This window comes from Sarcophilus harrisii, chromosome 6, assembly GCF_902635505.1.
Source record: "Sarcophilus harrisii chromosome 6, mSarHar1.11, whole genome shotgun sequence".
NCBI classification, from domain to species: domain Eukaryota; kingdom Metazoa; phylum Chordata; class Mammalia; order Dasyuromorphia; family Dasyuridae; genus Sarcophilus; species Sarcophilus harrisii.
The window spans coordinates 75,730,037-75,746,535 of NC_045431.1; the positions used below are offsets into that span (position 1 = coordinate 75,730,037).

The window sequence follows — 16,499 nt, forward strand, 5'->3', positions numbered from 1 at the left end:
ATACATAAAAGCTAACATACAAGCAAATACATGGAATAACAATGAGTAACTAATTTGGGGGAAAACTAGCTTTTTACTAATTTATTAAATAAATAATGGGAAAAAAATTAGGAAATTAGTTGATTAACTGAAAGATTTTTTTGAATTATGAGTAGAAACGTATGTTCTATAAATCTCGCCCTATATTACCATAACATTTAGGAAAAGGTTAAATATGGATTAAGTCAAATAGCAGGCTGCAGGATAATCACAGCTACTCCTTTATTCCCATAATTCTTGTAACACAATCTTAAATAATTCCCATGAAAATTCTAAATTTTCAATTTACACGGTCCTATCTTATTGTTTTTCATGGCAGCAAACATGAAAAATTGGTGCCATAAGGAAAGTAAGAAACAATACTTATTTCCATTCTCATATATCGTTTATCCACTATTTGGCCATGTCAATATTGACAATAATTCCCATGTGTATTTGAGGGAAGGGTAGTTTTTTGTTTCAAATATTAATAATCTCTACTCCAAGAAAAATCAGTAGCCATTTTCTGTACATGCTGATGGACATCAATCTCAATTATTACAGAATTTAGATTAGAAAGAGACTTTAGCAATATCTGCCCAACATCTAAATTCATAGATGAAGAAACTAAGGCCCAAAGAAGATCAGTAAAACTGGAACCAACTGTTGCAGAACTAGGATTTCAAGTTTAAATATTCTAGCTACTTTCCACCACACTTGGTTGCTTCAGTGTAATTCCAAGAACAGAGTTGGAGAAGCTGGAAAAATTTTAATGGCTTCAAAAGGAGATTATAGAGATAATTCAGTAGCTCTCATTTTTTGAACTATTAATTAAAATGAAAATTACCCCTTTGTAATTGTTCTGGCAAGGCACAAATCTTAAATTTACAATATTTAAAAACCACTATCAGAAATCCCACTGAAAGGGATATAGGTTGTATCCACATAGAGATAGTTTATCCATTGAAGTATTGAAAACAGTTAAGTCAATATCTTAAAATTCTACATACCTCAGAGTACCCACTTATTTTAGGTAAACAAGTTCTTTTCCAAACATTATTGACTATAAAAGTAAGTTAGCTTACCTAAAAACTTTAACTTACTTTAGCAAATGTAAGTCATTTCAGGAACAATGTGGGGAAATGTATTTAAAGAAACATTTGTGCTATGCATATTTCACAGCCTAAAGCTAAATAAAGGACCAAGAATAATCAGTCCAATAGGAACTCATTACTTCCTAAGCAGTATTATGACATAGGTTACTCAAGACCATCAATGATGTTATTCAAGGTCTAAAATATTCACATTTCCAAAACAAATCATTTCAGTGTTCAGGTATGTTAGACCGATTAGTCTGAAATATCAAAGTACCTTGTATCCCAACCCTAGTTGATAAACAGCAAAAATCTGAGCAGCATTGAGAGCTTCACTGAAAAGGTAAACAGCAGTCATTTGTCCACAAAATACTCTATTGGCATCTGCAGTTTCTGAAGAGCCTAAGAAGCACTTATCAAATGTCTGTGGAAAAAATACAAAAGAACTTTAAGTTAATCATAATGAAAATGATAAAAAGTTCTGTTTACTGGTAAAGTTAATAGGAAAATCCTGGAAGTCAGCAACTGGATTTGTTTTGCTTTGTTTTGGAGGGAGGAAAGCATCTCTAATGTCTATTGTAGGGGCAAGGAGAGATTTAATAAATTCTGTTATTAAAATTTAGTTTCAGATATTAGTACTGCTAAGTTTCATGAAAATAAATGCCATAAATGTAGTTCAATTTTCTCTTCTCTACAGACTCATTTCTTTTTAATAAATGACAGAATAAAATATCTAAGGCCATATAGTCCAATAGAACCCTAAAAGAGTAACCTCTCAACAGCCTAGGTCATGAGTGATAATCCAGACTCTGCTTGAATTTCCAGAGAAAGATCCTATTGGCCTCCTAAGACAGCCAGTTCCACATCTGAGTGGGCCTAATTCCGAGAATGTTTTTTCCCCCTCTAAAACACTAAATTTACACATCTTTCTTTATAATTTCCATCTAACATTCCTACTTCTACACTCTAGGGATCAAGCAGAACAAGTTTCCCCTTCTATATGACAATCCTTAAAATAACTGACACTATTACATTTGATACTTAACTTTGTTTTCCAGAGTAAATATACAATTTCTTCAACTGAGCCACAATACACAAGTTGATCCCTTTACCATGCTGATCACACTACAAGGACATTATGAAATTTATCACTGCACTTTCTAAATAATGACACTCAGAAGAAGAAACCAATGTAGAATAAAGGGGCAACAGATTACAGTGGAAAGAATACAGACTTAGAATTTACAGCTGCAAAATGCAAAAGATGTTCCCTCTTGCCCAGCGACATTGAGCATGTCATATAATCTCTCTAAGCCTAAATTTCCTCATCTATACAATAAGGAGTGTGCAGACTAGAGACCTCTAAATTCCTCCTGGCTACGAATCGTGATTCCTCCAGCTTCCTAAGTTTACTTGCTATCGATAGACATTAGACCTCTCTTAAATGATGTTCTGTAAATAACAGCCAGAATGAGTACTGATCATAACATCATAGAGAAGCTAAGTATGGTAGGTTAAACCAAAAAAAAAAAACCTGCATAGCATAAACAGAAAACAAAATGTATTTACAAAAAAAATCTTCTGAAAATATATATAAACGTGCATTGCTAATGACATCTTCTCTCACTTTTACCACAGCAGATGCTGTCTTTCTTTTATAACCATAAAACGACCTTACATTCTCAATAATTCCATGAAGCCATGATACATTATCTCAAACTAGATTCCAAATTGGAAAACACAAATACCTATTTGTTCTAAATAACACATCTAATATATAAAACTAATCTTTCAGTTTTCCTTCATGCCGCTTATCTAATATTTGATTAAGCTAGGAGTTCTTAAATAGAGATCAGTATATAGTTTTCAGGGGGTATTAAAATTTGGAGAGAAAACAATTGCATTTTCATTTCACTATAACTAGTTTCTTTTGTTTATCTTATGTATTATATACATTTTTTTTGCATTTAAAAATATTATTCTGAAAAATGGTTTGCAGGCTTTGCCGAAGTATCAAAGGTGTCCAAAATGGAAAAATGAACGAAAATTCCTGAGATTAAGCTTCGACAGATAAATTTAAGTTCTATGATTCTAGGAATTATTGTCATTTGGAATTAGTCATTGATGATTAATAAATTAGATTTTCTAAAAGCACATACCAACCATAAAAGAAGATTACATTACTACATTAACAGTTTTCTGTCAACTTATTCTACCTAGTGACAACCTTCTCCTTTATTAATTAAAAAATAACATGAACTGGGGCAGTTAGATAGTGCAGTGGAAGGAACTGAGGCCTTGTAATCAGAAGGACCTGATTTCAAATCTGATCTCAGACACTTAACCCTTCCTAGTTATGTAACTCTGGGCAGGCCATTTAATCCCAATTGCCTCAGCAAAAGTAATTTTTTTTTTTTAAAAAGCCATGAATTAGGATAATAACTGTCTTAAATCACCCTAAAAAAAGTATAAAAGATTTTATATTGCTCATTTTATTCCATCAGAAGAATGATTAAGAGTTCATACTTCTATTTCAAACTTTCTGTTATTATTTTTAAATTTTTTCAACTACTCACATCACTAGTATTGACGAACCATGTTATCTCTCCATATGAAGCGAGTTCTCCATTCACATAACACCGAAGCTCACTGTTCTTCCAGCGGTTATAAATGTGCACTATTGTTACCATATACCACTGAACAAACAAAAATAGAAATCACTAAAAAATAATAATTCATGTTTAAAATTAAGTTATCCTGATATCAATTGGTAGCCATGCAGCAAACATATGTGGAGATAATACAAAAATATTTGTGGAAAAGCAACACGGTGCAGTGACCATCATAAGAGTTTTGTTCAAGCCACAGCTATGTAACTGCCAATATAGCCCAGAACTTGCAAACTGAAATGAGTAGTCAGGCTAAAGTAATCTCTTAATTTCCTTCAAGCTCTAAATCCCATGACACAAGATAGTCAAGAACAAACAGCTCTCGGATAAAACTATTTCCTCATCTGAAATTAAACAAGATCCAGGAGGCTTTCAAGTTAAAAGGCTTCATTCATATAAAAACATTTACAAAAGCAACTTGATTTAGCTATTAGTATATAATAAAATGGTAACAGAAATTTAGACAGAATGCTGTGGTGACATTGCTAGTTTTAATAAAAAATGCTATTTTCTGATATTGCTCAAATATTAAGCCTTATCACAAGTTATATAATGGGTAATAGTGTTGGATTTAAGATGTCTCAACTGAAAATATTCACATGCCAAAAAAAGGCATCATATAAATGTCATATTTACTAAGCAACCTATAAGTGTGATCTTTTTTAACTGATAGCAAGAAAGTCTCTATTTTTGGCAGAAAAAAGCTCAATATCCTATATGCTCTATTGAACCTAAAATGTGTTTGTAAACTTTAAATAATTTGATCAAAATTCCTGCATGTAGTAATTTTCCAAATCTAAAGCTACACTTATTTAATAAGCATATTTTTATAATTCTATTATTACCATAACTTCTAGACAGTGGGCACAGATTTTTTTCAGAAATATAAATTGACATTTTTATAATGTTCTCAAAAGCAAAAGTTTAGTAGTTAATTTAATTGTTGCACTTCAACTTTGTTTTCTCTTAGTAGAAATATGGGTAATATTCACTTCACCCTACAGGTCCAAAATCATCATTTATACTAGCAACATAATTACTTACAAGAAATGACAAAACAAATATGCTACCATAATTAAGAAACACTAAAATAATTTACTGAATACCTTCTGTGGTTTGAAATCAAATTTCACACAGTGCTGGAACCCTTTTCCTTTGGATTTTATTGCAGTTATAATCAAACAACCTCCAACAAAGTGAGCAGAATATCCAAGTCCTTTGTTTGTTCTGAAACTATAGAAGAGAACAAATTTTATTTTTTCTTTAAGATTTTTTTTACAAATTTCCAAAACAAATCAATAACCCTGTCCAAATTAAAAATACATACCAATACAAATAAGGTTTATCCTTATCCACATTGATGTTATTTACAGGATCCATTCTTAGCCAAGTATGAAAGGTAAATCCATTCTGGTACGGCCATTTTGCTATAGGAGGTAATGCAATAGCCTAGAGAAGAAGATTTGAATCACTCAAAAAGCAATTACCTAGTATTCAATGTAATTATTTCTTAAATTCCTTACTACAAAATCTGCATCTAAATGTATCTAAAGAGAGATGGGGCAGCTAGATGGTACAGTGAATACAGAATCAGGACTAGAGTCAGGAAGACTCGTCTTAAAAATTTTGTTAAAATTTGACTTCAGATACTTACTAGCGATGTGACCCTGGACAAGTCGCTTACCCTGTTTTATCTCAGTTTCCTCATCTATAAAATGAGTTAGAGAGGGAAATGGCAAGCTACTCTAATAACTTTTAAAGAAAATCCCAAATAGACTAAGAGAGTCAGATACAAGTGAAAAAAATTAAACAAAAAATTTACTGAGTTTTAAATATGATGAATTTGACAATTCTGGTAAAGAGTACTGAATATTTATATGATCTACAGTGTCACTAGCTACTATTCATCATAAGTAGGACATAAATCCAGCTAACCAAGGTTAGCTCTCTATTCAGTATGAAACACTGCCATGTTTCCTGTTCCTAAAACAAACTCCCTCCTCATGTAAAGTCTCAAAGAATCCTTGGATTCCTTCAAGAATTGGCTTGAATGCCTTCTCTTATGTGCAAAATCTTTCTTGATCCTTCCTGGTTTTTTAATCTTTTACTACTTCCCAAAATTATTTTTATTTATTGTTTTTCATATTATATGTCTCAAAAAATTATAAGATACTGGAGGGACAGCAGATATTTTCTGATGAACATTGCAAGTAATACCACCATAGCTTGCCCATTGTGGGTACTAAAAAGTTTCTTAAACTTGTAGAATTGGATTTTGACATTTTGTCACACTTACATAATTTTACTAGGCTGGGAGATGGAAAGGGTAGGAAAGCATTAGTCTAGAGCTATGATTTGGAAGCTCTTGGGCAGATAAGACAATATTCCACAAAGCATAATCTTACATAAAAGTGTAAGGAACCAAAATGTTAAATGACCCAGCCAGGATCACACAGACACTATATGTAGGCAATGATCCTATTGTGAAGGTAGGCTGTTTAACCATTCACACTTGCCTCTATCCTGAGAAATACATATAAAAATAGATGCTAAAAAAAAAAAAAAAGTGTCACCAACCTTAAAATATCTAATATTCAAAGTTTTCAGAAAATATTTGAAAGATCAACAATAACTCTTTCAAAATATCAAAAAAGCTTTATTAATGATGTTAAAACAAATAAGAATTATTTGTATAATCAACACCACAAGTCTTCAAATGAAGGATTCCAGAAAACACAACAGTCCTAAAACACTTAACAATTCAAATATTATTTTAAACACATTCCTATCTTTTGGAAGCAAACATTTAATTATCCAAGTGGAAATCAAAAAAGAAATTACTTTTTTTTTTTTTTTTTTTTTTTTTTTTTTTTTTTTTTTTTTTGCTGAGGCAATTGAGGTTAAGTGACTTGCCCAGGGTCACACAACTAGAAAGTGTTCAAGTGTCTGAGGCCAGATTTGAACTCGAATCTTCCTGACTTCAAGGCTGGTGCTCTATCCACTGTGCCACTTAGCTGCCCCAAATTAACTTTTTTTTAAAGATAAAAGATTATGCTCAAAAATAGAAGAAAATGAAAAAATTCAGGAAAAAAGATCTGAACAAAATTTAAGATGGCAAATGTATTGGGATAGGTTTGGGAAGGAAGACAGGCATTAAGACAGGTTATTTTAGGCCAAGAACTTGATGAAACTGGGGATGACTTGAGTCAAGCTCCCATAGTCCCACAATACCAGTGTAAGCTGTTCTGATTTTCCCCTTGGAAATTTTTAGTTTGGGGAGGTACAGAGGGAAGAGGAGAGAGAGAAAGTTCCCCAGATACCAGGGAACTTCTTTATTAACTGTTTTTAGTCTCTTACGTGGATCTTTTGTCTTCTCTTACTTTCCTATAGCACTTCTTATGGCATTGGAAATCACTCTCACCCAAGAATTGGATATATTTTTATTAAAGAATTGTCATCCTACACCAAAGAATTCTGCGGGATCTACAGCACTTGTCAATATAATGTGACCTCATCAATTGTACAATTATGATTTTTTCATTCTTCTTCAGTACTTTTTGAAAATAAATCTAATTTTTGATATTTCTTTTTAAATATTAAAGACTACTTAGATGTTAAGGGACAGGTCAATTCTCCGAGAGCCTCCATAGCTGTGGATCATAACATCTGAAGGAGTTGCAAAGCAGCCTTTGCTGACACAGATGTTGCTTGTGGACTGGGAATTAGATAAACTGGAGGCAGAGGGAAGAGGAGAGAGGTCAGACAACGCAATGGCCTCTCAGTCAGAGAAGTCAGAGAACAGCAACTGTCTCTCAGTCTCCTTGTATCATCCTCCTCTCACAAAAGGAGTTCCATTCTGGGTTGGATCTCCAGCAGCCACTGTCAGGTGGCTCGTGTATTCCAACATTTAGGTTATGTTCCCTTGGAAAACACAAGAAGCCAGCATCAAGAAAATTAATCTAGTGTGCTCCAAATAATTAGTCCAACTCACTCTAACAGATGAGAACAATATTAGTACTATCTGAGGGAAAGTGGTAAACAGAAAATAAAGGATCTAAAGCTGAAAACTGCAGAAAATGGGCAAAGGAAAAAAAAGTAAAGTAAAATAATATAAACTATTTTTTAAAAAATAACAAAATGTTTAACAAAAATGGGACACATTTATTTCATAGTTAAGAATAACTTACTGCAGCACTTTTCCCTGGAAAATTGAAAAAGGCATCAGGACCATATTTCTGAGGCATATGTTTTAACACAGACAGCAACTTCCCAGCATGAGGAGGCTGTTAAAATAATAAAGATTTCACTCAACATAAAATAAACAACTTTATATATTTTAAAACATACATAAGAACAACAATGTTCTAACTGAAGTAGACTAAAATATGTTTTTTTTTGAAACTTTTTCCAATGCTTTCAAAGTAATTTATTTTCTGACAGATGAGCATTCATCACAATAGAGATATCTCAAATAAGCAAAGTACAATAGTTCATAGCAGTCATTAGTATTCTATATAAAAACAGTTAACACTCAGAGTTTCTCTACAACCTCTATCCATGTCAGATTGCCAATTTTTTTGTACATTAACAAAAAAATTAAAAATAATTTTTACATAACTCAAGACTTTTTCCCTAAAGTTTTATGTTCAGTTCAATCAACAATCATGCTAATGGTCAGAAGCTAAATGAAGAATGAATAAAATTTTAACTGTTATTATATTCAAAGGGCTATAGGTACAAATAATAAAAACCTCTAGCATTTATACAACCCTCTAAAGTTTCAGAAAACACCTTAAGCATATGATATCTTATTCAAAAAGATAAGCAAAATAATCCTTGTATTTAAGCAAAATAAATTAACAAAGTTCAATCCATATACCCAAACAATGAAATTTTTTGAAAGCTTACTTTTCCTGTCAAGGTAAAGTGTGACCCATAAATGATATGGTACGGGGAAAGGAAGTTCAATTTAGACTCAAAGGACCTGGGTTAGAACTACAATTTTGCCACTTAATAACTATGTTGTGACCAATCACTTAACTTCTCAGGAGCTCAGGCCTGGTCTATATACATAAATCTTATGTCCCTCCCTCCCTAAATATGAGATTCCATCATCTTATAATCTTAACATGCTCAATCTCTCCACCAAAATGAAAACAAACAAAACAGATGTAGATTATGGCTTTCCCCTATGAACAGTAAAAAGTTTGATTTAATTGGATCAAGTTATAAATAAAATCATTGATTCATATTTTTTTTTTAAATAGGCAAATGCTTGCTATGATGTCAGAATAAGTTAAATAACCCTAGAGATAAAAGGGTAAAGAAAGCAAAAATTTGAGTAAAACCTATATTTTTAAGTATTAAGGCAGGTTTTAAATTTCACTTCCCCATTAAGAGGAGATATTTGCAATTATCACCACTTCATTTCCTTTAAGGCATTGCAGTTTCTTTTGTCAAGATCAAATTCAAAGGATTATGGCAGGTAAGAATTAGAGCAGATTATAGTGATTTCTACATCTGGAATAAATACTGAAAATGTTTTTCTTACAACTTCTTCCTTTAAAGAAGTAACAAGTAACTTTTTTTTATTATTATTATAGCTTTTTATTTGCAAGATATATGCACGGGTAATTTTTCAGCATTGACAATTGCAAAACCTTTTGTTCCAATTTTTCCTCTCCTTCCTCCCACCCCTTCCCTCAGATGCAGGTTGGCCAATACATGAGTAACAACTAACTTTAACAATTACTCACATCTGAGAGGTTCGTAAAAGTAGCTAATATAACTTAAAAACATCTAATAAAATGATGAACATTTTTCAATACAAGAATATTAAGTAAGAAGATACCATCTTTCACAAAGTCTGTCAACAAATATTTATTTAGTATTTTGTTCCAGACACCATGTTTAAAGAAAAGCAAAAATATGGTTTTTACCCTCAAGGAGCAACATTCTAGAAGGGGAAAATATATGTGATATAAATGAAAGACAATTTGGTACTAGCAATGACATATACAGAAACCTTTAAGACACTGAATTTGTTACTGCAAACAAAGGGACATAGTATATATATGGCTAACCTTACAAATTTGTCTACTTGAGTTAAGTTCAAGGCCACTCTAATAAAAGTTTTTCAAGTAGCAGTGGTCCCATTCTTAAGGCTAGAAAATAAGAATTCCAGGGAACTATACACTTTTTTCATAAATCACCTACCTCAACTATCCAAAGTAACAACATTATTCATGGAAAATATACAATCAATTAACAGTTGAATTGTCAATGATGCCTGACAGTAATAGAATGAAGAAGGAATGGGTGTCTTTCTAACCCTGTATGACCTTAAATTCAACTCTGGGAGGCACACCTTTCTCTAAAGTGCCAATTGCATCCAATTTTTCATTCATTTTTCTTTCAATTTGGAGAATGGGGGCAGAGAGAAGGGGAAAAGGATGTAATATTACTAAGGTAACATGATGAAAATCAATAAAATAACACCACTTTGAATCCATCTTTTTTGCTTAATTCCAGAAATGAATTCAATTATGAAATTTTATCCAATGTCTGGTTTCACTCTATCACAAGATGTGTTGAAGAAAGATTTCAGACTCCTTGTTATGAAAGCACCTTTCTTCTAACTGTATCATTGTGATATCAGAGGTATAAATGAGAGGAAAGGAGGAGAAATTATAAAAGAAATGAGAATCCAAATAAAAACCATCTGAAGACACTTGTTTGTCTCCATTATTTCAAAATGGACATTTAAAAGGAAAAAAAAAATACAACTTTCTATAAATATCAAATGACAATTTTAAAAAATGAAGACTAAATATTTTACCCATTGGCCTTTTTCTCCTTGAAGTTTACTGAAGAACAGTTTTAGTTCCCGTACAGTCAAATTATAAGTAGCCAGCACTCCCAACATATCAACCAAAAGATCTGGAGATGAAAGAAGTAAAATTTTTATAGCATCATACATCTGTGTTTCACAATAAGTAAGACATACTTACCAACTTCAATGAACTTACTTTTTAAGCAATTAAACATAAAAAGAATTGGAAAAATTATTTTAAATATCTATTTTATTTCTTAAAAATATTCTGCTGGCAGAGAAAGTCATACCTGCGATCATATTGTCAACTTTGTCAATTCTCCTGAGCACTTGTTCAACAAGACCTACTTCGGTACAGGCCTGAAGATTTCTTATACTCTTTTTCAGAATGGCAGTAAACATGCTCCATACTTCTGCTTGGCAAGTAATATCACACTTATCCAAAAGATCCACCATGCAAATAATACTTTCCCCTTCTTGGATGATAAAGTTCATTTCCAAATCAAATTGTCCACCAACCAGCTTCCAAAAAGGGAAAAAAACAAAAGGCATTTACTATAGATAAACATACACACACACACACCCAGCACACACAAGTGTGTGTTAATTCTCTCTACCTTTCTGGTAAATGAGTACATTCATCTATTTCATTTTCTATCAGAAATCTGGGGGGGGAAACTAGACAATAGCTGCAGCAAATAGTTAAGAGAACTTTTTAAAGAAAGAAAAACTCATTAAAATTTGAAAATAACAAGCTACTAAAGAAAATAAGGGGGTTTTATACTTAGGAAAAAAGATACTTTAAAGTGGAAATTTTAAGAAAAGCTACAATAGCAAAAGATAAATGAAGGCAATGGTCAAGGCTAAACCTTTATTATATACTATAGCAGATTGCAACCTCAATCTATTTTCACTGTCTCTACTTCTGTCTCTCCCCGTCCCCACTTCTCTCTCCCTCTCTCTTTTTCTTTCCCTCCCCCCTCCTCCCCTCTCCTTTTTCTTCCCCTTCCCCCAAGCCCTTTCCCTATCTCGTTTTCAACTTTTCTCTTTGTACTAGCTTTTTCAAATGGCTTTAAACATTTAGTAAAGGATTCAAAATGTAACAAATTTCTATTTCAAGAAACTATATATAATAGAACACATTGTATTCAGAACTGCCTATCTTTTTTTTACTTCCTTATAACTATTCTTTTGTTTTCTGCTGAGTACATTTTACTTTTTTTTCCACCTTTTCCATCCTCCCACTCTCCTCCCCCAAGCAGGCTACAATTAAACACAGATTTATTTACGTATACATAGATATATACAGATACCCATATATATACATAAGCATCTATACATACACATATGTAGATACCTATAATAAACATATATTTATGTCCATCTATGCAATATATTATACTTGTCTATTCTGTTTCTCTGATGGAAGATAACTTCATTTTTCTTAACTCCAAATCTTTTCATATTTTTCTGAATCCACCAATGCATCATTTCCTATGCTACAACAATATTTCAACGTTACACTATCTAATTGTTTTGAACCAGTCTAAAACAAAATTAATATGGCTGACATATAAAGTAGATTTCTCTCACTGAATCTTTTTAAACTTTGACTTGGTCCAAGATCAATGATTACTACCCTCTACCTATTTTTTCCAATGAATTTCACTCCTGTTCATTGTTACTATGTTTATGTATATTTCCTTTTCTATCCCTGCTCATTCTTCTATTTTACTTCTACCAGCTGGTTTGTTTTGCTAGTGCTTCCCACTTCACTAAGAATCTCTCCCTTATGTCTAACTATCATTTCCCTCACTCTTTACCCCACTCCAATTAATGTATATGTCATCCCATTCTCTTAAATTCACACACCCTTCTATACTCCACTTTATCCTACCTATTCCTCTCTCCCCCCCCCCCCATCTTATTTCTATATAAATTTGAGAGTTTTATACCCTTCTATTGTTCCCTCATTAACCCACTGCAACGTGAGTAGCATTTCAGGACTAAAAGCTCTCCTTGCCCATCTCATTCCTCAATGTCAGTTCCTGCACCTCATTCACATAACTATTACTTCACTTTTTTTAAACACAGTTTTGCTTTTTAGAATCACTTCTTACTCAGCTCCTACACCAGTCTCTTTTGAACTACCCAATTACCAATGACAAAGATATATGTTTTATATTTCCATGTATGAAACATAAAGAATATTCTTTTTGGAATCCCTTGAAATGTCTGATGTTTATCTTTTATTTCTCTTGACCCTTATATGTCAAATTTTCTATTAAGTTCAAGATTTTTTACAAGAAAATCTGATAATTTGCTAAGTGACTTTTTTTGTTTATGTTCAAGATTATGCTTAATTTTGCTGAATATAATACTTTTAGCTGCAATCCTAATTCTTTGGATCATATTTATGAAGTATTGCAAGAACTGCAGTTTTTTATTGTAAGACCACTGATAGGTCTTGTGTAATTCTAACTGTAGCTCCAACATATCTGAATTAATTTTGGTGGGTTTTGTTGTTGTTGTTGTTTGTAAAATTTTCTTGTGGATCAGGGGGTCTCATAATTTAACAATGATGCTCCAATATGTTTTGCTCTTTTTCAGTTAATGATTGATATATTCTTTCTATTTCTACTTTTCTCTCTTGTTCAGGACAATTTTTAAAAAATTATTTCTTGTATTATTATATCAAAATTCATTTTCCCTCATAGCTTTCAGGTAATCCAATTATTCTTATGTTTTCTCTTCCTGATCTGTTCTCCAGATCGGCTGTTCTTATGAGAAATCTCACATTCTTTTCTATTTTTTTGTTCTTTATATTTTATTATTTCTTGCTCTCTTACAACTTTGCTGGCTTTTCCAATTCTAATTTTAAACGAGTCAGTTTCTTCCTTAAGATTCTGGATTTTCTTTTCTAGTTGGTTGACTTTCTATTCATAATGTTTTGGTTTCTTGGATTTTTCTTTTTGTTTTTGCTCTATCTCTCTTGTTTGATTTTTTATGAATTTTTTTTGTGCAGGTATTGTTACTCTTTGGGGAAGGAGAAGCTTTTTTTTTTTTTTTTTTTTTTTTTTAACTTTAGCATCCTCTTCTGAAGATGAACCCAAGTCTTCCCTATTTGCACAGTAACTTTTATGTGACTGGATTCTTTCTCCTTTGCATACTCATTTATTTTTCTTTTTAAAAATTCTCGGGGGGGGGGGGAGAGGGAGAGAGGGGGAGCCAAAATGGCAAAGAGTGGACAGCTTTTTGAGTACTTCCTGGTTTCCCTCAGAAAAACATCAGATCAAACCTCTCAATGGTTTTGGAGCAACAGAACACCCAAATATTTGGAGTGTAAAAAATTTCTAGCAGATGACATTCTGAAAAATCTTCAGGAAAGGTCTATCTCAATTGGGGAGAGAGGGAGAAAGGAGAAGGAAAACAGAAAAAGGGGGCAGCCCACTGCAAAGAGGCTTCCATGTGCTGGGGGAAATCTACTGGGAGGATTGTAGCATTTGCTACCCTATCCTGATACAGAAGCCAGTAGATCAATAGACTAGCTGTGATACGACTCAATTACAGAAGGCAAATAGTGAGCCCCTGAACTCCAGCATAACAAGTGAGACTTGGCCATGCCCATTCAGCACAGGAAGGAAACCTGTAGCACTCATCCCAGGACAGCTTAAAGCTGCTATCATCTGAAGAGGCAGCTTGGAACAATCTCCCCTTTGTCCTAAGAGCAGACCTCAACCTTTAAAAATGAGCACAAAAGCCAAAAGAGCTCCGACAATAGAGAGCTTTTATGAAGATCTCAAACCCTAAGGACACTAACGGCAAATCATCTCCAGATAAGTCCCCAAAACTGATATATATTGGTCTCCATCTCACCAGGCTCTCTTGGAAGAATTAAAAGAGAGTTAGATGAAAAATTGAGAAAAGAAAAGACTGCTCTGGAAAAAGAAATGCAGAAATTGTCTGAAGGAAATCATTCCTTAAAAAATAGGTTTGGTGAAGTGGAAAAAGAAAACTATATGAAAAACAGAATTTGTAAAATTAGAATAAATGGAAGTGAAAGACTCAATGAGACATCAAAAATCAGTTAAACAAAACCAAAAAGAAAAAAGAAAATAGAATAAAATGTAAACTACCTCATTAGAAAAACAATTGACCTGGAAAATAAATCCAGGAGAGAGAATCTAAGAATTATTAGACTACCTGAAAACCATGATGAAAAAAAAAGCTAGACAACATCTTTCAAGAAATGAAGGAAAACTGTGCTAATGTCCTAGAAACTAGAGGGTAAAATAGCCATTGAAAGAATCCATCAATCATCTCCTGAAGGAGACCCCAAAATGAAAACTTCAAGGAATATTATACCTAAATTCCAGAATTATCAGGTCAAGAAGAAAACAATTCAAGCAGCCAGAAGGAAACAATTCAAATATTGATGAGCCACAATCAGAATTACGCAGGACCTAGCAGCTTCCACTTTAAAGGATTGAAGGGTCTGGAATGATATTCTGGAGGGCAAAGGAACTTAGACTGCCCTTAAAAATCAATTATTCAGCAAAATTAAGCATCATCTTTCGGGGGACAAGATGGACATTCAATGAAATAAGGGATTTTCATTTATTTTTGATGAAAAAACCCAAATCTGAACAGAAAAATCTGACCTTCAAATACAGAACTCAAGAGAATCATAAATACATAAAGATTTTTTTAAAAAACCCTTATGTTTTTAAAAGGTTAAAATGTTTACATCCCTATATGGGAAAATGATTTGTTTAAATTTTGAGAACTGCATCTCTGCCAGGGGTATACTTGAGAGGGTGTTGTAATGTTCAGGCTAGGTTTCTGGAGGATTTCAGGATCAGCCCGAATCCTTGATCTTCGTGGAGAAGTGATGAAGGCAGGACAGACACCATGAGAATGGTCAAGAATAGCGTCTAGGGTCTTTATTCTGGCTCAGTCTTGATCTTAGTGCAGGAAACATGAGAGACATGAAAGGATGGTCAAAGATAGAGTATCTATCTTCCAGTCCTTTTTAACCCTTATATACCTTATTGTAATTACATCATTACAACATACTGATTATGTATGAACTTAAAGAACCATCATATCACCATACTAAGTATATATGTGAACTAGAGAACCATCATCTCATCAATTCCACCGAGTTAACACCTTGTTTCAAGTATACTTCTCCAGAGTTCTGGTTCTCTACAGTGTATAATGTTTAATTTGACTTTAATGATGGTATAAAAAAGAAATTAGAAGTGGAAAAGGGATTGTATTGGAAGAGGAAAGGAAAGGTAAAATGGGATAAATTATATCTCATGAAGAGGCCAAAAAACCTATTACAATTGAGGGAAAGAAGGGAGGGAGATGAGCAATGAGCAATGTCTTAATTGCACTAGATTTGGCTCAAAGAGAGAATATCAGACATTTAGTTTCATAAGGAAAATTGTCTCACTCTGCAGGAGACCAAAAGGGAAAGGAAAGGGGAAAGCTATAAGAAGGGAGAACAAAAGTAGATGGGAAAGGATTAAGAAAGGGGGAAAAGGCTATGAAAAGGCTGTTTGAGGGAGGTAGTGGTTAGAAGCAAAACACTGGGCTTTAGGGAAAAGGGGAAAGGAAAGGAAAAGTACAACTTAGGGAAAATAAGATGGCTAGAAATACAAAGTTAGTAATTTTAACTGTGAATATGAAGGAGATGAATTATCCCATAAAACAGAAGCAGATAGCAGACTGGATTTAAAAATATATATATATTGTTTAAAAGAAACACTCTTAAAACAGAGTAATCCATACAGAGTAAAGGTAAAAGCCTGGAGAAGAATCTATTGTGTTTTAGGTGAATTAAAAAAAAAAAAAAAAAAAAAAAAAACAGGAGTAGGG

General features: G+C 32.9%; 1 protein-coding gene across 7 annotated transcripts in view; it reads right to left on the reverse strand.

Moving 5' to 3' along the window:
* LRBA (LPS responsive beige-like anchor protein) overlaps nucleotides 1-16,499 on the reverse strand; it is a 754,452-nt gene that overhangs the window by 658,139 nt on the left and 79,814 nt on the right. For all 7 annotated transcript variants that reach the window (XM_012552173.3, XM_023505940.2, XM_031943307.1 and 4 more), the window contains 7 exons: nucleotides 10,904-11,135; nucleotides 10,620-10,720; nucleotides 7,969-8,064; nucleotides 5,109-5,230; nucleotides 4,888-5,014; nucleotides 3,689-3,808; nucleotides 1,390-1,536 (listed from right to left, as the gene is read on the reverse strand). In XM_012552173.3, the coding sequence (XP_012407627.1) occupies nucleotides 1,390-1,536; nucleotides 3,689-3,808; nucleotides 4,888-5,014; nucleotides 5,109-5,230; nucleotides 7,969-8,064; nucleotides 10,620-10,720; nucleotides 10,904-11,135 (945 nt within the window). The remainder of the gene's footprint in view (nucleotides 1-1,389; nucleotides 1,537-3,688; nucleotides 3,809-4,887; nucleotides 5,015-5,108; nucleotides 5,231-7,968; nucleotides 8,065-10,619; nucleotides 10,721-10,903; nucleotides 11,136-16,499) is intronic.